This window comes from Anser cygnoides, chromosome 3 (assembly GCF_040182565.1).
Source record: "Anser cygnoides isolate HZ-2024a breed goose chromosome 3, Taihu_goose_T2T_genome, whole genome shotgun sequence".
In the NCBI taxonomy this organism is placed as follows: Eukaryota; Metazoa; Chordata; class Aves; order Anseriformes; family Anatidae; genus Anser; species Anser cygnoides.
In genome coordinates, this window is record NC_089875.1 from 102,801,937 (window position 1) to 102,824,570 (window position 22,634).

Consider the following 22,634-nt stretch of genomic DNA (forward strand, 5'->3'; position numbering starts at 1 on the left):
ACAGGACCTCCCAATGTGTCGCATCAGCAACTTGTAACACAATTCTAGAAGTTCAGCTCCTTTGAGGTATCCACCACTTCAACAAATGTAAAAATAACACAAGTGTGTACTTATGTAATTTCAGCATGTTATTTGTTTAGGAAATCAGTTGGTTTTTTTTAAAGGCTCTTAAAAAAATCTGTTTGCAGCATAGCATGTACATGTTTTTCTATGAAGGAGTAGCTTTGTAGCTGTTTTGAAAGGAGGAGGAGAAAGATTAGTTATGAAGTGTTTCTGGACCATGGCATTAATGTGGAGCTTGTATGTCTATGTGCTTTTCCTTGAATCAAAAGTTTGAAATTATTTGAGCTGGAGATGCCCTTTCATGTCACTTTGGTGAGGGGCTCTTAAACCAGATGGAACATATTCATTACACACAGTTTCACAGAATGGCTTAAGTTGGAAAGGGCATTAAAGATCATCTAATTCCAACCCCCCCTGCCATTGGCAGAGATACCTTGCACTTGACCACATTGCTCAGAACCCCATCCAAGCTGGCCTTCAACACTTCCAGGGATGGGGCACCCACAGCTTCTCTGGGCAACCTGCTCCAGTGCCTCACCACCCTCTGAGTGAAGAATTTCTTCCTTGTATCTAATCTAAATCTCCTGTCTTTAGTTTAAAGCCATTACTCCTTCTGGTATTACTACACTACCTGACAAAGAGTCCCTCCCCAGCTGTCCTGTAGGGCCCATTTTAGGTACTGGAAGGCTGCTATAAGGATTCCCTGGAACCTTCTCTTCTGTAGGCCAAATAACCCCAGTTCCCTCAGCCTTTCTTTGTAGGAGAGGTGCTCCAGCCCTCTGATCATCTTTGTGGCCCTCCTCTGGACCCACTTTAACAGATCTATGCCTTTCTTATGCTGTGGGCCCCAGAGCTGAACGCAGCACTCCAGGTGGGTCCCAGGAGAGCAAGAGGGGGAGAATCACCTCGCTCAACCTGCTGGCCACACTTCTTTTGATGCGGCCCAGGATATGGTTGCCTTCCTGGGCTGCAAGCACACATTGCTGGCTCATGTTGAGCTTCTCATCAACCAACACACCCCCAGGTCCTTCTCCGCTGGACTGCTCTCAATCCATTCTTCGCACAGCCTGTATTTGTGCTTGGGATTGCCCCAGCCCATATGTAGACCTTGCACTTTGCCTTGTTGAACTTCATGAGGTTCGCACAGCCCCACCGCTCAAGCTGTCCAGGTCCCTCTGGATGGCATCCCTTCCCTCCAGCAGCTCAACGACACCACAAAGCTTGGTGTCATCAGCAAACTTGCTGAGGCTGCACTCAATATCACTGTCCATGTCACTGAAAAAGATGTTAAACAGCTCTGGTCCCAATACTGACCCCCGAGGACCACCACTCTTTTCTGATATCCACTTGGACATTGAGCCATTGACCACAAGTCTTCGAGTGTGACCATCCAGCCAATTCCTTACCCACCGAGTGGTCCATACATCAAATCCATGTCTCTGCAATTTAGAGACAAAGATATCTTGGAGGACAGGGTTGAATGCTTTGCAGAAGTCTAGGTAGATGATGTCAGTTGCTCTTCCCCTATCCACCAATGCTGTAACCCCATCGTAGAAGGCCACCAGATTTGTCAAGCACGATCTGCCCTTAGTGAAGCCATGTTGGCCATCATCAATCACCTCCTTATTTTCCATGTGTTTTAGCATGGTTTCCAGGAGGATTGTTCCATAATCTTGCCAGGCACAGAAGTGAGACAACATGGACCTGTTACATGTCAAAAGTTTCTATGTAAAATCCTTGCTTTTGTATTTTCTTAACAGTAAAAAAAATGAAGAAAAAAAAAAGACATAACAACAAGTAAGAAGAATCTGTGAATATTTTAGTAGCAGGGGAGAGCTGAAGGCTTGAAGGCAAATAATAATTCATAGCTTACTGCATAAACTGAGCAAATAGCAGATGAGAAGGGTACGTTCTGTGCTTTTTTGTTTGCTTCAGTTATCAAAAAAAAATGCAATTACATCTCACATTACAGGTAAGATCAAGGGGTTATAAAGAAAAGCCAGAATATGGAGGGAAAGTGGTTGGAGTATTTTTAAATGATAGTTTTCACACTAGGAGGTAGTGGAAGTTGTGTTTGAGAAGTCCAGGTAAATAAATAAAATTACAGAAAGATATTTTTTTTTCTTTAAAGGACCAAGGGGAGATGTAGAAACATATAGACCAGTCAGCCTCAATTTGATAGTAGAAAAATGCAAACATTATTAAATAAACACAAAGATTATTGAATAAGCAATTTGTAATTACATAATTATAGAGAAAATAACAAAATTGTAGGAAGCAAGGTAGATTTTTGAAATGAGATTCTATTAAAGTTACATCATTTCCATTTTTTTTGACAGGATAACTGCTGTGGGGGGAAACAATACTCATGATTTGTCTTGAATTTATTCAAGTTTTATGTGATTTTTTCATAAGTAATTTTGGTAAATAAAACTTAAGTTACCATAAAATAAATTGAGTAATTGAAAAAGCAATTTAAAAAGTAGGTTCCATCAGTTGCTTGAAAAATAGAAGAATATAATATACCCAAATTTTCCTGATCAAGAGTCACACTCCTTTAATTTCCTGTCTGGTAGAAGTTTGAAGCTGGAGCATGCTCAGCGAAAATAATATCTTGGCAAGTAAATTTTCCAGTTAACAAATTTGGACAGATTACACAGGAATAGTAAAAAAACAACCTCTGATGCAAATCTCCCTGCCAAATTTTAGAGTCTCAGGAATTTTGGCTAAAGTTTTCTTTTGAAAAGTAATTTTGTCACTGGCATGGTAAATATTGGCCAAAACATTTTATATTTGGCAAAGTTGTATATAACTTATGTACCTGAACACAGGATCCAGTACAGAAAAAGTTCCAAGTAATGTTAATAACGTTAGATATTCTGAGCCTATATAGAACCTATAGATATTCTGAGCCTTTAAAGCAAGTACACTTGCTTTAAAAAAAATAAAAAGAGAGATTAATATTTCTAAGATTGCATTCATGTTTTAACTCCCTAGTTAAACTGTAGCTACCTGGAAGATAAGATCTTTTTTTTTTCCAAGCATATTTTAATTGAGCCATATAAGCATTTTTTTTTCTCATCTCATTTTCTTTCTATCCTCTGTTGAAAAGAAAAGTGGAATTATATTTTAGCAATTCATTCACACTGAGAAGGGAAAGAGACCTTATTTATCTTTCTTCACTACATTTCCTCTTTTACCAACTTGGTCACAAATATTTAATTGAAGAAAGAATACAAAAATAAATCATAGTTTCACTAGACAATTGTGAGCCATATTTAAGCATTCAAGTAAATGTTGCTTTTCTCATGCACTTCCTGTTTGTTATGCATATAATTTAAGAACCCTGCATATTTATCAGAGTGCATACAGTATTCTTTCTTCACTGACTTCAAGCCTCAACACTATTGTAATTTTGCAGTGGTACAGGAGCACACTCTGATACGCTTTTGCAATTAGACTGTGCAGCACAGTTTGCAACAAATCCTTTTTATTTAAAATAGGAGAATTTCAGAAAAGTGATCAAGGACAAGTCGGCAACTGTGCTTCTGTCTTTAGATTTACTATATGCACCTGAGAGGAAATATATTCCACATTAGTTGAGAACTATGGGATATTAAGGAGAGTGCAAGCAAAGCTCTCTCTTTACAACAACATTAATCTCTAGCATCAATAAACCATAATCTAGCACTCAAGCCCTTCTGTTTTTTTATTAATATGGGTCTTTTGTTGCTGAAGTCTGGCAGTTTACTACTGAACATCTTGAGAGCTTGAAAAACATTTGCAAGATTATGATGGATATGAGTTAAGACTTTATCCATTTGACAGTATCGGACAGTTGGATTGCTATTGGAAATTAATTTTAATATTTTCTGGAAGGGGTGAATTTAATTGCCTGCTCCTAGACGAGCATCTCCAGGACAACTTTTCAGACGCGTTTCTTATGCGTTAGTAAAGTTTGCATCTGCCAATGCCACATTTAAACTTGTTCCAGATTTGACAGTAGACAGTGGCAGTTGGAATCACTGAAGCTGGCACTGAAAAGCCGTCTGACTCTTCCTGGTCCCTGTAGAACACTGTTAAAAAACTTAAGTACAACTCATAGATAGAGTTGCAATTCATCTGGCATTGATTTTTGTCATCATGGATCAAGTTCTTAGGCTTACAATGTAAAAGCACCATTTTAGTTTGTGTGTGTGTGTGTGTAAATGATAGTCACAAATATTCACAAAGAGTTTTAAATAAAACTTTACAGCTGGACAAGCTTTCATACCTCATTCCATAGCCAAAAATTTATTTTTGCCTGTTGTGGTGGTTTTACTTGGGTGGGCAGTCGAGCTCCACCACAACTGCTCTCTCACTCCCCCTCCTCAAAGAGGAACGGGGAGAAAATACAATGAAAAGGGCTCAAGGGCTGAGATAAGGACAGGGAAATCGCACAGTAATTATCATTACAGGCAAAACAGACTCAGCATAGGGAGATAGTAAGATTTATTACCTATTACTAACAAGCTAGAGAAGTGAGAAACAAAGGAAAGAAACCAAAAGCACCTTCCCCCCCATCCCCCCTCTTCCACCTCCTCCCCCCGAGCGGCGCAGGGGAACGGGGGAATGGGGGTTGTGGTCAGTCTATAGCGCTTCTTCGCCGCCGCTCCTTCTCGGTCACTCTCGTCCCCTGTGCTGTGGGGTCCCTCCCACGGGATGCAGTCCTCGCTGAACTGATCCGGCGTGGGCTGCCCACAGGCAGCAGCTCTTCAAGAACTGCTCTAGATATGGGTCCCGACCACGGGGTCCATCCCTCAGGAGCGAACTGCTCCAACCTGGATCCCCCACAGGCAGCAGCTCCTGCCAGGTCTCCTGCTCCTGTGTGGTCTCCTCTCCACAGGCTACAGGTCCGGCCCGGAATCTGCTCCGGCAGGGGTCTTCCACAGGCTGCAGTCTCTGTTGGTGCAGGTCCAGCTGCTCCACCGTGGTCTCCTCCACGGGCTGCAGCGTGCAACCCTGCTCCACCATGGTACTCCATGGGCTGCAGGGGGACAACCTGCTTCACCATGGTCCTCACCACAGGCCGCAGGGGACTTCTGCTCCGGCGCCTGGAGCACCTCTCCCCCTCCTTCTTCACTGACCTTGGCTCCTGCAGGGCTGTTTCTCACTCCTCTCACTCTCCCAGCTGCTGTGTGTCGCAGCATATTTATCTTTTTCCCTGACTTAAACATGTTCTCACAGAGGCGCAAAACAACATCACTTATTGGCTCAGCTCTGGTCAGCAGTGGGGCCCTTACCAAACGTGGGGCAGTTTCTAGATCCTTCTCACAGAAGGCACCCCTATGGCCCCCTGCTACCAAAACCTTGCCATGTAAACCCACTACACCTGTTTATAACAGTCTTAAGCTGCACTGTACTAACACATTTGTTCTTTTCAATCATGATATGGCAACCAAGCTGTGGTATACTTGCTAAAATTTAGAACTGAATTTAGAATTTCTTCTGTTGACTACAGCTAAAAGCTAGATATTTTTTGTTTTTTGTTGTTGTTGTTTTTTGTTTTGTTTTGTTTTACTTTCCAAAAAAGTGTGGCTAGCACTTCAATCAAAAAGAATGAAATAATATGCTGAAGAATACAGTAGCAACAGTTATACTAATGTCAACAATTAATAAACACTAAGACTCACCAACGTCCTTAAAGAAGTCATGAAATGCACAGGTGCAGAAAATTAGACACTGAGAGAGCCTTTACAGGATACAGGCTCATGTCTTGTTCAAATAGTGATTCAACAGCTCTCAGAAGTAATCAATAAACTTAAGTGTGTGTGTGGTAGTGATGCAACAGGCCTGTTAAGGTCTTTATGATACATCATATATCCAGCTGTTATAGGTGGGTGGGCAAAGCAAGAACATACATTTTTCTTACTTGGTTGTGCACATACAGTGATCAAGGTCAGTGCAGTGTGCACATATTTTATATTCTCAGTACCAGCAGGCAGTTTTGTAGTCTTATCTTCCACTGCTTTGATCCGATCTTTTATGCTCTTTCTTGCTCGCTGTCTTCCCTCTAGTGCCTTTGCTGTCCTTAACTACTTACTAGGATGCATATAGTAAACTGAAATAGCCTTGATTATTGAAATATTAGACATGCAGAGATTCTTCTAAATATACATAAAATAGACAATTGTAATTAAGAAAAAAAAAAAAACAGCAATCACAGATGAGGCGAGCAAGCAGAAAGGTGGAGTTAGATGATGCAGGGCAAATAAAATGATCAGTTACTCAGTTATCTGCCTGGCTGGGTATGCGGTGAAATATGTTACTTTAAAAAATAGACAAAGAGATTGGAGTGATTCATTTATTAGAAAGAAGTATCATTGGTGTTATTTTCTAGAAAAAAAAAAATCACATTACATTCTAAACCTGAAGAAGCAAAATTTCCACCCTATAAACCATACTCCAGATGGTCTCTCGTTAGCAGACATATTGTCTCCATGTCTTCTGACAATGCAGTATCTACATTTCCCATGTCCTTCATGCCATCCCTATCTTTCACCAAATCCATATTTCCAAATTAACCCCCCAATCCTCTTCCCCTTTTCCTGTTGTAATCTTCATCCAAGCTATATTCACCACCTGAACACCAGTTCTCTGAGCAAACCCTATCCTCAGTCTGCACAAACCTGTACCCCAATGCCTGTTCTGGATATACATGACTGCCCCTTGCTAGACAGCTTCAAGGTTGTGAAGGTAGCCAGTGCAGACATCAAGTGTCTCTCAGGGACAAAGCACCACATCCCCACCCTCATTTATGTCCTACTGTGTCAAATACTCTTGTGATTAATTGGATTTCTCAGGCCTCAGGGTGAACCTTACCTCTCCGATGACCATATCTAACACAGTCTACCAAAGTTGACCATATCAGAGCCCTGCAACAGAATAGTTTCAGAGTTCTCCTCTCTTCTTATAATCCTCCATGATCTCACACCCTAATAGAAAACTTAATATAAAATAGTGAAGATGGGAGAGAACATGAGGGAAGTGAGCCAACTGGTAAATTACATGTAGAAAGCTCATATGCTACCTGTTTGGATACCCTGTTCTGTAACAGCTTCCAAAAACAGTACCACTCTTAAAAGTAACCCCTCTGAGGGACCTGCAGCATTATCTGGAGAAAATAAAGTGCTGTCTTCACTTAAAACACAGGTTTGGCAACGCTTCTCCTCTTTCAACTGCATGTAAATTATATTATATAGAAATAAAATCATATTGTAAGTATCCAAAAGATTAATTGTAACAGATTAGACAAAATTCTGAGGTACACAGGAGGGACTGCTGCAGTTTGATGTGTACTCTGATAGAATCAATGAGCACTGTGCAGTAGGGGAATTGGATTGACTCCCAGTGCTGACACATTCCTATCTTTCCTCTTTTCTTATCCAAAAACTCTTCACATAACATTGTTAGAGCAGTCTGAAATCCTGCCTACAATCTGTGTTAGCTATCTCTAATTGTTTTTCTTGATAAATATGTACAGCTTTGAAGTGAATATATTTGCAGTAAGGAAATGAAAAGCTTTGTAAAAGGCTCTTGTCTCTGAGCTCTTCTGGCTGCAGTAACTCAATATGTTGAATGTCAGAATGAATCAGTCAGAACCTGAGGTGAAATTGTTGGATGTTTTCCGTTCATTTTGGAGCAAATCTAAGACTAATGTGAGTGCTTTTGTATTTTATGATTTATTGTTTTTAAATATTGTAATTCAAGAGATTTAAACTTTGACTTGAGCTGAGAATAGATACATTATTCCATATTATTTTCTATTGAGTTGCATTTATTAAAAGTCCTGTGTGTATACTCGATTTTAGTTATGTAAAATTTATACAAAGAGAGTTAAATAATGGCACTACTTTTTTTTTCTGAATGTTTACATTAATTTTATATTAATGTTTACAATAGACATATATTGTCAATAAAATACAAATAAAATGACAATAAAATGTTTTAAGAAACATTTCCTCATGACCATATCTATCAATCAAAATAGAAAAAGTGGTTTCTTTATGCCTCCAAAAAATCAGAATAAAGATCACATGGGTTTAAATTCCTCAAAGGATTTTAACCAACATTTACGCTTCATTTTTCTTCCACAATGAGATCTGATTTTGAGTAAGAGGCCCAAATGAATACTTCAGCAACTGGATGCCAATTATTACGCATTACCAAGGTGCTTGGTTTGATATAAGTTCTCACGAGATTTTTCTTCTTTTAGGGTAATTATTTCTTAACCTACTAACTAGCAAGTACACAAAAACAGAAGTTTGAGAGAGTTTTGCCACTTCCCTTGATGTTATCTTTTTTTTTCTCCTTATTTAACTAGATATGAATCATAATAAATTGCACAGTATGCTCATTGGTTGTGTTGGCTTATGCCTCTATTGTTTTCATAAGATTATAGGGTGTTTTGTGTTTGTTGTTATTTAGAATCTTGGAAGTGTCAGTTTAATTTCCATTTAATTTAATTTCAATTTAATTTCCATTAAATACATGGGGGTCCGTAGCTGTTTAACACAATTAAGAGAACTTCTGTAATTGACAGATTGTTTTACTCCAGTTAAGGTATATTTATCTTCTCACAAAGAAGCAACCAAGTGCAGCATTTTAAGGGGTAAGGGTTTATAAACTTTTTTTCAATTAGATGTTGCAGGTAGCAACTTTTTCCATAATACATTTTGATAAACTTGTGCTCATTGACTAGAAACTGGAAGTAGTGGGAGGTCACATAGCAGTTTGCATTGCATTTCAAATGCATGGAATGATATACTCAGAAAGCAGAATTTTGTAGTGAAGAACCATGAAAGATGAATAACAGCACACCTCCCTAAACCTTGATTTAATCAAGATGCAATGTTTAAGATTCCTTAATTTTTGTCATGCATCTATAATCTATTCTCCTGTGTTAGCTGCTTTTAGATAAAAGAATATCTGACTTTTATTGCAATACATATTTCTTTAAAATCTAGTCATAAAAACTAAAATGTTCTCCCATTGCATGGAAGGAAAATAAGCAATGAAATATTGCAGAGGCACATTGTGTAAGAGATCCAATTATAACAATCTGTTTATAATGGCTTATTAATTCAAATGATGGCATGAAAAATGGCCTGTGCATAGTGTCTGAATTCACCTATTTTTACTTCAAAAGCTGTAGGAAAACTTCAAAATTTTTTGAAGGGATGGGGGAGTCGCTTCATTTATGTTAACAAATTCTTAAAGCTGTGTAATTACAAAATTCTTGTGGTTCAAGATTCTGGAAAGTTAAAATTTATTTGTCTGATGATGAACCAAATTGATGATGAACACAAATTATTATATACATCCAAATATCTCTGCTTACATATTCTATGCAGGATTTAAGGGCTGAAAGCATTATTCTCCCAGGCTTATGTGTGCACTGAGAGAACAATCTCTGAGGAGAGCTTGCTGCCAAAACTTTCTCTGTCCAAAGGTTACTGCGTCTGAGAAGGACTTTTCTGTAGCTTTCTTGGATGTTTCATTGAGCATAAAGGCACTTGTAAAGCCACTTATCATCATGGTAAGGGCATATCCTGGAAGCATGCTGAATATGATCCCATTACTCTTGTTGTACAGTAATATTGCTTATCGCCACCTTATGCTGGAGGAAGTAGACAGTAAAGGAAAATTACATTTGTCTGAGAATAATAGATTTGCTTAGCGGAAAATAAAATCCCTGAGACAATAAACTATATGTACCTGAGGCTGTAAGGAAACAGTGCACTATTGTTTGAAAAAAAATATATACTCATCTTCATCATGAACTAGAGTCTTCAAATATTGAAAGTCTGATGCCACCTTCTTCTTCTTCCACGTTTTTATTTTTCATGTGTCTGATCCTGTTCTCGTCATAATTCCACCAGAATCCCTGGCTATTTCCTGAATGAAACAGTAAAAAGGCAAATATCAACTTTGTTTTATTTTGCAGAATGTGAGGTAGAATAAGAATCTACAATTTGTGTTTTCCTGCTTGCAACCTAGTCAATATTGAAAAATGAACAATGAACCTCTATTTTTGATCATTTTATTTTTTTAAAAGTGTTTGTTTTTTAAATAATTTGAAATCCCCAGTGAGTTAATTTTATTCAGGGTCTTGGAGACCACGTCTGTCCTGTGAAAACTCTTATTAGCATTTGTCTTAGGGGGAAATCAAGCAGTTTTTCCTGTATTTAGATTGAACAATGTGTCCTGTATCACACCAGACTATTTATTAGCTGTGTCTACTTAAAACATCCAGATTGTTTTAAAAAAAGTTGTACCTGGCTCAGTAGAAATAAAACCAAAGTATAGTTCACTTACCCTGGGGAATCTGCCAAGCAGAAGCAAAGAAATATGGCTAAACTAATTCACATATTTTATGTGAACATAGTGAGTCAGGCTTATGAATCTTGCCAAATGCTTACAGGTTGCTTTCCAGTAATGAAATCACAGTATTACTTGTTGTGTATCAGCACCTGAGTTAGTCATTATCTGCCTTCCGTGGAGATGTACAAAATGACCTCGTATTCAGGTAATGCTTTACTGCCACAGAAGAGGAGACAGTATGATTACTATCATATAACAAAGAGACATAAAATATTTATTAAAAATAATAAAGGTATCTATCACTATAGCTGTTACTTACTTCACAGTATGTTCATACACGAAATGTTCATATACCAGATGTTTACAAGGACACCTGTCCCATTATCTTTAGCTTCTGAAGGAATCAACTTAACTACCTCAAAATAAAAAGTCAGTAAAATAAAGATGTTGAAAAGCAGAAAAAAAAAAAAATGTATGTAAAAGATATATATTTCAGGGAAGTGCTTAATCAGAACAATATTGGAAGTAGGGTAGTAAGTGATACTGGAAAAAGAAAAATTCCATGATGGAAAAATAAATCTCTCAAAATCTCTCAAATGCCAAACATCTTACAGTGAACACCGCACATCTGGACAAGATGAAAAACAGTTTCTGACTACCTGTAGTATTTTTAAAAAACATAGTAGTACAGAAAGATGAGCTTCATTATACTGGTCCATTTCCTGATATATTCCTGTTAACTCCTTTGGTTCCCCAAACGCTCAAAGTCGTTGCAGAAGTGTACCTCTTCATGCTGAAGGTGGTTAATGCAGGTATCTTCAGAATGTCCTCTTTAGCAAGCTTGGGCTGATCCTGAAGCTATTACTCATGTAAGTAACTCTCATTCTCAGGAGTACTTCCTGTACTTTCAGTTAGGAGGTCCCTGAGTATGGACTGAGCCTGTACAATGCCTACTGTCCCCCCCCCAGCAGCTGACCACCCACCCAGCTACTTGCCTATTCCCCAACCAGCAATGGGAGGGAAGAGCAGACATGAGAAAATTTGTGGGTCAGAATAAAGACAGGGAAATCATTCACCAATTAAATTACTGTCAAAGGCAAAACAGTAAAATATATCATAATAATAATAATAATAACAATAACAATAACAACAACAACAATAATAATAATAATAATAATAATAATAAAATCTGCAATATCTCTTGCAGAATTTAACTTAAATTAAGACATTTAATTACTGGTTCAGGTGCTGGGAAGCGAAGATCACATTTAAACACTTAGGAAGAACACCTTTCCTCCCTTTTCCCCAGTTCAGAGACCTCTGCTCCCAGTCTCCCCCCATCTTCGCTACAAGATATACTCAGGCCTTCTGGTGAGGTGGCACATAAGGTTGGGGTCAAGGTGCAATGGTTTCTTTCTGACACTCCTCGATTCTCATTTTTTTCTTTGTTGCTCCTTCCTTCCTACTCATTTCCTCTGCTCCAACATGGGTCCCCAATGGGCTGCAGTCCTTTTGAGGGTGTTTACCATGGAGCACTTTCTGCTGCACTGTCCTCCTTGTTGTCTTTTTTATTTTTTTTATTTTTATTTTTCATTTGCTGCCCTTTCTTAAGTGTATTTTTAATCACTACCATCTTGACTACTGGGCCTAGCCGTGCCCTGCGGTGGGGCCTTTGGAGCCAGCTGAAACCAGGTGTGTCCGGCATGGGGCATCCCCAGCCTCTCATAGAATCAGAATAATTGAGGCTGGAAAAGACCTCCAAGATCATCTGGTCCAACCATCCCCCTACCACCAACATTACCCACTAAACCATGTCCCTAAGCACCACGTCCAACCTTTCCTTAAATACCCCCAGGGACGGTGACTCCACCACCTCCTTGGGCAACCTGTTCCAATGCCTGACCACTCTTTCTGAGAAGAAATATCTCCTCTCCTAATTTCCAACCTAAACCTTCCCTGGCACAACTTGCTCTCCTTACAGAGGCTGCCCATGCAGTCTTCCCACTGCCAAAAGTTTGCCAGCAATGCCCAATACAAAGTTGCCTTTGATAGCAAAATGGTTTCCTGAACAGGAATACATTCCAAATGTTCTGTCTAAGACAATTATGTTTAGGAGATACTGTAAAATACTGTAATAGGAAAATCAGAAGTTCAGTGCTTTAATTTTCATTTAAAGATAAGCAGATAGGTTATTCCCTGATAAGCTACTGTGTAACCAATACCTTTAAATGCATATCCTGTTGAAATCAAATGTGTTCTCCTCAAACCAAAAACTATACCAAATATCCAGCTGCAGATTTTACAAATAGTAATATTGTGTAAATTTAACATGCTTTTTATACTTTATTTTTTGTCATTATGTTAGAATATCACTCCATTTCTGTCTGTTGAGATTGGGAAAGAGAAACGTTGTCCGTAGTGCACAGAAAATTAAATATTTTATAAAAAGTCAAGGGGATTTGAGACCTGGTTAAGAGTAACTGTTTTTCTTGCTGAATTGGGGCATATTTCAAATAGCCTTATTTTTATGTGCAAACTGTGGTATGACTTTATCTTCACTTCCACCTGGCCTCTGTCCTCCTAGCTTCCTTCCTTCAGAGGCTGCCAAGGTATGTGTCCTCATCAGCCTCCCCTGGTTGAGACTTGAGACCACATCATTCCCAAACATCTTTAACTTTTCAAATAATTTAAAACATGGAGTGATATTTAAATGTTCTTGCAAGCTGAATGCTCTCATTGCCTAAGCTGAGTGAAATGTAAACAATAAAGCAGCAGAGGGTGAAAATTAAATTGACGTACTGCACTTCCAGTGAACGAGGTATGGATATCCATCTTTTATTCTTAGCACTTTTAAATTTACAGTTCCCTTTAAAGGTTCAAATTTTCATTTAAAGTCAATTGCCATTTGCTGATTAGTCTTTTCTGTATTTATGTAAAAAGGTTATAGACCTGAATATGAAATCACGTTTTCTCTTTTTTTCTCTTGCTTCCTCTTTCAGGAACTTGAATTTCAGGATTTGACGGCAGTATTACACTGTATTCACTCCTTTATAGCAGCAAAAGTGGCATCTGTGGATCCAGTATTCATAGACAGCCAGAGCATTGCAAGAAAATATATGTACAGTAACTGATACAAGACTATATGTTGTGATTATGGAAAATAAATTATTTTCTTAAAGAAAGTAGTTATTTCATGCACAATATTGCAACTTTGTGATTTTCTAAGAAGTCTATAGTTGTGTTATCTGTAATGTTAACAGTTTTCACAATCTGTTCAAAATTTTGAATCTATGAGTTAACAAGTATTAAGTCAAACTGAATCAGTTTGTTGTCTTCGGCATTAATGTAAAATTCTGAGCAAATATTCATTCAATAACATTTGTGGTGTCATTTTGATTTCTGTTCTTATGGTCACACATAACCCCCCTTATCAGATAAAAACATGGACTAACGTTTGAAAAGCATGTGTCCAAAGTTTGGCCTCTTAAGTGCATTTTGAAAATTGCTGCAGCCCTCACTGTAGAAAAGAACTAATTATTCTAGAAAACTGCAATAAGAATTGATCTTTCATCTTGCTTTGGTATGTTTGAAAAGTATAATTCCTTAGTCCAGTTCTTTGGAGGCCTGAGGGTTAGCTGGGGCAAAACATGATGTACTCTATTTGAGATTGGGGAAAAGGCATAAGCAGGCATTTGACATAACTATAAGCACCGACCTGTAGGGTTTTCTGATATATTATTGATGTTTCCATGAATCAATCATCTAATCATTCATAGATTGCCTTGACATTAGCCTCAGATGCGATGCTGTGTATGGTTGCAGACATTCTTCAGTGACTTCTTTGCTTCGCAGAGGATGCTGTCAGTAGGGTGATAGCTGGACATAAAGATTTTTCTAGCCCACCTAACTTTTTTTTCCTTCACCTCTAACCCTGATTTACATACATGCTTAAATACAAATGAAAAGAGTTTCTCCTTGCTAAGAAAATAAGACAGCTCTACTTTTAGCATATTCCTAACATTCCTATTGAAATCAATTTTTTACTTGCACAGCTACTGAAAACATCCTGATACTGAAAAATTTTAAAGGGAAGACATTTTAATCTTAGTGGTAAGTGATGCCAAGTATTCTAGACTTGTCATGGAAGTCTCAGTTGTTCTTAAGTGCAGTTTTGAGTCAGCATCAGGCAATATCTTTGTGTTTTTTTGTTTGTTTGTTTGTTTGTTTGTTTTGTTTTGTTTTGTTTTTCCCTAAGAAATTAAAAAAAAAAAGCACACAATCAAGAAATCAAGCAAGAAGAATATCCTAAATATATACAATGAGTATGGATCAAAATGATCAAAGCCCTGCCTATATTTTAGGAGTATAGGAAAGTGTCTTGATAAAGTAAAAGCCTAAAATCACTGTATACTAAGGAAAGAAGGTATGTGCCTTTAAAAGCTCTCAGGTGAGGAGTCTTTTTACATAGCTTCAGTACTCAAATTTAGTCAGAGAGCTTCCTCCTTTATCGTAAGGCAGGTAGAGCAGATTGCAGTGGGCCTTAGGCACCTACTTTAAAGGGATGCTTATCTGTCCACTTAAAGCTAATGCACAAATAAAGTGTCAAAAGAAGGTGATTTGATCCTACCATAATGATTGCCTACTGCAAAGTGGTATCCTGAGAGAATTTCAATATTAGGGATGCTGTTAGCAATTCTAGTGCTGTTTACAGCTCTAATGTTTGCAAGAGGCGTAGTAGAAGAGCTAGCTACTGTTAAAACACTATTTAGCAAAACTGAGAAATATTTTTATTAATTGTAAATACATATTTATAACCATTATAAACAAATAGCATCTAAATTTTATATTACTTTTTTTCAAAGATGTCTTTCTCAAACATGCTTTTATTGAAAATATTTCATTTAATTTTCAGCTTTCCTTTTAATTTTCAGCTTTTTGTGCTTACTGAGATTTTAACACAAATGATAGCTTTTTTACAGTCAATTCCCAGTTATTAGTGTGAACAATTATAGATGGCAGAGTGACTGTAGTTTGAAGAATGATGGAATTCTTCCTCTGTTTTACTGTTACTCCCTTATATACAAAGTTCAGCACTAGGAAAAAACAAAAACAAAACAAAAAAAGAATATATCTCCAAATACTGTAATTAAAACCTTAAAAGAATTTAAGTTCAATTTATTAAATAATCTTTCATTTGTCCTAAAAAGTTCTGCAATTCAGAGTAAGCATTATTCAGAAAGTTTAGAAAGTCCATACGAGTAGAATGAAAAAAGTCAATATCAAACTAATTGCAAATACAAGATGCAGTTAAGACTATATTTATGAATTTTAATAATATTAACATTAGAGGTCAATACAATAAACTTTCTGGTAAAGAACAATTTCTTGGAAATAACTATAAGGATGCCTCTAGTATTTCATTTTGACAATTCATTCCCATGCCCCTTTTATTTTACACTTGGAGATTACTGATTATTCTCAACAACACACATTTGCTTGCAAATTATTTCTCAGTTTCTCATTTCAAAATATGTGATTATCTGTTATATTTTTCAAAACACTTCTATTTATTTTTCTGTTAAGGATTTGTCTCTCTCCATCAGAATCCTGCATTTCCTTTCCTTAGAACAGTTTTGTAAATTTATTTATTTATTTATTTATTTGTCAAGTGCATCTGGATATTGCATATTTTCATTAGCCACCTTCAGAATTATTATATGAAGTTGCTTATATTTATTTGAAGGAATTTTCTTACTTGTTTGAGGGAATTCCTAAATTCTGTTAAGAGTCTTTTTGTAACGTTCTCTACCATTTTTGCAAGATAGGATTTTTCTTCTGATATGTGCAAATCAATCTCTAGCAAAATAAGAGAAAAAGTTCTTAGCAGTTCACCCACTGGATTTTAGGGCTGTATTTTAGAAATAATTCTCCAAAGATGTTTTTAAAGAGACACTTGAAATTTCTTGTTAGCTCACTCTCTTTTTCCTTTCCTTCACATTCTGCAACAATCCCAAAGCAGGGACTAAAGGCCAGCCTTCAGAGGAAATTGGCAGAGCCTGGGAAAAGCTAACACAGAGCTTGTTATTCAGCTCTGATATGGGTTGTATAGGACTTCCCCAGGACCTTGGATTTCTTTGTAGTTCTCTTAACAGGGCATCATACGTCATATGTGAAAATGTTACACTACCAATTTGTTTGGTGTCTTATGTTTATTTGTTACATTTTTTTATGTCGTTAAAGCGTATTATTTTATCATCACCTTCACAGTGTGTGTAATATAACATGTATATACTTTTTGCCATCGGATATCATCACTATTGTCACTACTTTTCAGCTCATTGAAGACCCCAAAACAGTAGGATCCACAAATGGTAAATAGATCTGTTGGTGGCTACATACCTTCCACAGTCATCCCGAAAGAATCAATCACTGAAGCAGAGGACAGATGTTTTATGGTATCTGGGCAGCTGGAATGTCAAATATTTACTTAATAATCAAAACTGAAAACAAAATTTAATATACTTTGTTTTGTACTTGGTGGTTTTGCTACCTCATTATTCATTTGTGTACAGTTTCCTCTTGTTTTTTTTCCAGGAAGACAAAGTGATGCCAGAGTTGAGTAAGGGGTAGGAGGAGAGAGGCATTTGCTACAGCAGAGCTCTAAACAGAAGGCCAAGTAAAGACACACAGAAATATTAGAAAATTGTGCAACATCACAAAATCAAGATAGCCACTCATGATTAAAAATGTAGTAAAACCAAGGTATTTTCTATATGTCCTGATTATGTCTTTAATTTAAGCTCAAAACTAAATATGACTCCACTTGGAAACATGATACTGAGTAAATGACTTGTGCCATGGATTTAACGTCAGTGATATATATTCTAAGTGCTATGGGAACTGGACTTGGGAACTGGACTTGAACTGTACTGTAGATTTGTTAAAACAACTCCTGGCATTCTTTGATCAATGTTAATTGAAATCTGCAGAAAATTTCTGTGCACAGTCATGAGCTGAGTGAGCTCAGGTCTGTTCCCAGTAAATGTCTTGGTTGTGCCTACCCTGTTTAAAACAAGGGAGACTTTAATAGAGGTGATGTGTTCAGACCATGCCAGATGGCTTCAGGGATAGAAAATAAGCCCTGACAATTTTAGTTATAAATTTAGATGTTGCTATAGATTCTCACTGACTTCAGTGGAGGCAGGGCCTCACCCAGTGTAGCTGACCTATATTATTTATATTTATTTTTGATTATAGATATAAAGCATAGAATTATAATATTGAAGCTGTGCTGATCCAGCCAAAGCTCAAGTTCTGGATATCTGACCTAATTCTTTTCACACTAGGATCTTAAAAAACAGAAAGTATTTCAGAGTAATAGCCACTCTTTTACCAGTAAGCTTGAAGCTCAAACAAGATTTTTTTTTATTATTATTTAGGGGCGGGCAGGAGGGGATAGACTCTGACAGATATTGCAATTGTAAATCTAACACCTGTTTTCTGTCTGAACTACATTAATTCATAGGTAACTTCCAACAAGGCATGCTTTTCCACAAAGCCTTTAATAGTCTAATCTTTGTAGTGGCATAAGCATTATTTACAAATGCCTGAAGATCTTTTTAAGTAGATTTCCATAAATGCTTCTATTGTTGGTATTTTGCAACACTTCCCCACCCACCTGAATATCACCTCTACTGCAATATTCAAAGTGCATCAAAGAGGATGGACATTAGGAAGGAATCCCTTTCCTCCATGCCTACGTGAGAGGTGAAGAGAAGACAGCGGTGATTTCTGTCCCTCTTTCCAATGTATAGGAAATGGATCAAAGCACTACAAAAATGGAGGCAAGGGAAGGATGGACAGACTGTGCAGTCTTAAATGTCTCCTTTACGTAAACATACAAGCTGAAAGTATCTATCACTCTCGAGATTTCATAGAGAAATTCTTTCATGTAGTCCTCTTACTTTAAGTTGATTGCCATTGAGTTATATCTGCTGAATAGGGAGCTATTTCAAAGAAAATAATGTAAAACATATCATGTAATCATCTATTTAATTTCTTAATGTATGCTTCAAGAATGTTTACATACTTTTTTGTTGAAGCATGTAGAGAAGAGATTATCTGATGTGAAGTAAAAGACCTTGTAGTAAATTTATTAGAAAGTACAAAAAGGATTTCTGTTGCATGCAAGATGAAATTGAAGATGTATTTTAATCTGGTTCAGCCAGAAGAACTCTACAAGTAAAATCTTTTCATTAAATTTCAAGTTATTAAGTCCTATGGACTGGAGGCAAAATCCACTGCTGTTGATGAACAGGCTCCAAGTGACTTAAATAGGACTTAAGCTGAAAAATGAGAAAAAGATACACAATTTTAAGTAATACAGGCAGGGAGAAAAACTGTTTTCTTTTCTAATATTGCCTTGGTGCACAGCTGCCTTCATTGTCAGTAAAGGGGTTTATTCCTGCAGGAAAAAAAAAAAAAAAGCTGACTTTTCAGTGAGAAATCAAACTCAGACTACTTGGACAGAAAACTGTAATCTTTTATTTGGAAAGGCTGCTATGATGCCTTATGGGAATTACAGTTATGCAGGTGTTCATACCTCAGTCTAGATGCATCACAGGCTCTGGAAAAAGCATGATATATTGTGTAAATGTCACTACATTGGGAATTGAGAGTGGCAGAAGGGTCTAAGCTACACAGGAAACTGGGCTGCACAAGAGCCTTCTGCTCTTGTAAACACTGACGTGCTAATTTCTAGGGAAAGCATTGCTCTTTCTTTTTATTTTGTTTTTCCCAAAGTCAAAATCTTTTAATTTCTAGAGAAGGTGAGTGGGGGCTGGAGGGAAATTCTGTTAGTGAGGGTTTTGTTGTTTTTATTGTTGTTTGGTTTGGTTTGTTTTCAATACAGAATTTATTTTATTTTTATTTTTTTTTACTTTAATGATGAAATCATCTTTTTTACTAGAAATAAGACAGATTTACAAGAACAATTAACTGAAAAGATACTTAATGTTCATGTATTTAATATTTTTATTACTGTTAGAGCTGTGAGAGTGCTTCATTCTTTCTTTCTGTAACACTAACTTGATCATGACTGTCATAATCATGACAGTCTGACATAGTCTGTAGGATTGCCAGAATAGGAAAAAGGGAAAGGAAGTTAAATGTGAGGAGGATTTTATTTTTCTTTCCTAGTTAAAAGTTATTATTGGAACATTATTTCTGTTATATTTCTATGCTAGGAAGCTGCCAGGTTTTTACATGTCCCTAAATTTTCAAATATGATAGAAACATGATACATGATGCTTATTAATGAATTCATGGAGAAATTAGTTGTCCGGTCTCTGTTAGTCAGCTGTCTCAACTCATAATAAGTGAAAAGACACTGGCAGTTGCAGAGAGTGCTTTAATCCCACCTGTTATGGATGCCTAAAACCAGTGGGCTGAATCATGTTCTGAAAAGATATTCATCCTTCTCCATTGCCTGTCCTACACTGAACAATGTTGGAGGATTATGAAAATAAAGTAGAACAATCGTGAAATGAACGGAGTATAAACCAGAAGTTTGTCATCCCCTTAAACAAGTCTGGAGTGAGGGTGAGGAAAGAGAAAGAACTTAGCCTACTTTTCCAGCCAGCAGTTACTACCTAGTGCTTAGTAGAAAATATTTCTAAAATGAGGCAGTAGAAATTGTATTAATTTGTAGATTGGTTCTATGTCTCAGGGGATACACTGACTCTTATAACATCAAGCTACACATAACAAAAATATTAGAGACCTTTTACTGTGTCTTTAAGCAGTTTGTTCAATTAAAATTCAGAGCTGAGCTAAACTACAGCCCTTTAGTACACCCTAAAACATCCATAAACAGAGTACATAATCAGCTCGCTGTTTTCTTATTGCACAGAAGTTGGACAAATATTCCCTGGCTGATTTAATATGAATATTTAATTGGCTTTAGGGATAAAATTTTCCCTGTGTTTTAGAGCATAAATCCTTTACTGAACCAATGCGTTTAGTTAGATTATTTTGCTGTTGGATAAAACAGGAAGGAAGAAAAAATTGTTTCTTAAATGTTTTTCTTAAATGTTTCATACCAAGATGAGACTTTTGGAAATTCTATGGTTTGCATATGCCTTGTGTTCTAGCTTTATACAGTACTGCAAAGAAGAGTTTTTGTAGTAAACGCTGTGTTTTTTCCCACCTGTCTGCTACTAAAAACACATTGGTCACCACCAAAGCCCTAGCACTTACCTGCATGCTTAGTATTCTGTATGTACTTGTAAATACATGCAGTCAGAGAGAAGTAGGAAATATTAAACAGCTGCAGGGTTGAAGCCCTGCAGTATCAAAACCACTTCTGGGCTTTAGTTCTTCCTGGAAGCCAATGGTGTTTTTATCATCATTTTTAGAATTATCACAGATGTATTTCTCCCCATCACCAGAATATTATAGTAGGATGAGAGGAAAAGGAATTAGATTCAAAACTAAAGTTCTACTTCTTTTGCCCTTCACCTTTCTTTGGATCAAGGCACTGTGGAGTTTCAAATTTTAATATACTGTATACTACTGTATACTGTAGGTGAGAATACTATCATTCTGTGCCATAAACTGTGCCAAATTCTGAGTTTGTGGTCATTTAACTTGTACAGAATTAACTTCTTACCAGTCCTGCTATTTAGCTGCCTGTTTCTTCATTTTGCATTTAAAATTTTTCATTTGAAAGAGATCTCAAAATACTCTTAAATGTGTGTTGTTGTTTTTTATTACAATCATTTTGACTGTAATAATTTCCTATAAAATACATGCCAAATAATTCTAATGCCTTCTGTTGCCACATTATCCATTTCTATTCTCTCAACTCTCAATATTTTTTGCATTTCATTTTACTTTCTTAATACATTTCTCAAACACCCTTTTTTATATCCTGTAGAGAAAGTTCTGCAGTAAGTCATAAAACAACCCTGTAATCTTTAGTTTTTGAATGTTCATATAAAAAGGGTGTAAACAAGGCTTTTCTCTTCCTTTTATGGACATTTTCCTTTTGTGAATCTTTTTTAAAATATTCTTTCATTCTTTTTATTTTATTTTTTTTATTCCCCTTGGAAAATCTTGCACCATACTCCTTTCTTGTCTGGTGGATTCTAGACACAGCAGTACCATACATCTTTTCTTTTGCTAATTAGCATGCATTCCTCAACAATAGGTGCCTTTTCATCAGTATTAAATCCATTTATGTGTCTTCTTATGATTTTACTTAATCTAGCTAAGAGGCATGTAGGTTTCCCCTTTCTCTATCTAAATAGCTTTGCCAGCCATCATCAAGTGGTTCCTTGCAGTCAGAATTACTTAGCTCCCTTGCCTTCAGAGGAATTGTTCTCCTAGTTTGACATGACTGATATTTTTTTCCTAACAATACAAGCAAGCGGACAAGGTACAGGTGTTTGTTTTTTTTGTTTGTTTTGTTTGTTTTCTTGTTTTGTGTTTTGTTAATATTATTATTATTTTTAATAATCACAGTATTTTTTCTCCCATCCACAGCTGTACAAATTTTCTAATACTGCTTGCAAAAGTGTGTTGGCTGAAAGTGTATGTATGTTAAACTTTGTGTAATAATGGGCCATATTTTTCCTTAATGCTATTCAGTTGTTTCAATTTTGTTGGTGCATTTTAATCTGCAATATACATTGCCCTTTGATTTATCACAGCATTTCACTTTTTTTTTTTTTTTAATTTTTCTGAAGAGTATATGTTGTGTTCATTTGTCATAGGTCTTTCCAAAATCAATCTTTGTTCTTTTATAGTTGCATTCCCATCTCTTCTCCTGAAAAAAATTCAACAGCCTGAAAAAAAGCTCTTTGCAGTTGTTCTAAAACAACTTGTTTTATTTATGGTATTTTTCTTTCTCTTCATTTTTGGTTTGCTGACAATAAGATAAATAAAATTAAGATTTGGATTTTTTTAATGGTATGCTCCATCCTTCTCTTCATTTACCTACATTCCTTTTTGATTTCAAAAGCAAAACTAGCATTTTTTAGAAGATAAATTGGACCAGTTCTTTGGCATGAAAACATCTGCTCCAAATGCAAATGCTTGGAATTCAAACTGTATGGAAAAAAAAAAAAATTGCATAGGGCAGGTCAGCGGTTCACTATTCTTTGAAATCTCAGACTGAAAATGGCCAGGAGTGTGTGCAGAGGTACTTT

The 22,634-nt window shown here is 36.5% G+C and overlaps 1 protein-coding gene across 9 annotated transcripts in view; it reads left to right on the plus strand.

The window, feature by feature from the left end:
• SNTG2 (syntrophin gamma 2) overlaps positions 1 to 20,663 on the plus strand; it is a 279,525-nt gene extending 258,862 nt beyond the window's left edge. For all 9 annotated transcript variants that reach the window (XM_066994855.1, XM_066994853.1, XM_066994856.1 and 6 more), the window contains one exon: positions 13,425 to 20,663. In XM_066994855.1, coding sequence (XP_066850956.1) covers positions 13,425 to 13,556 — 132 coding nt within the window. In that variant the 3' untranslated portion in view covers positions 13,557 to 20,663. The remainder of the gene's footprint in view (positions 1 to 13,424) is intronic.
• The last annotated feature ends 1,971 nt before the right edge of the window (positions 20,664 to 22,634 follow it).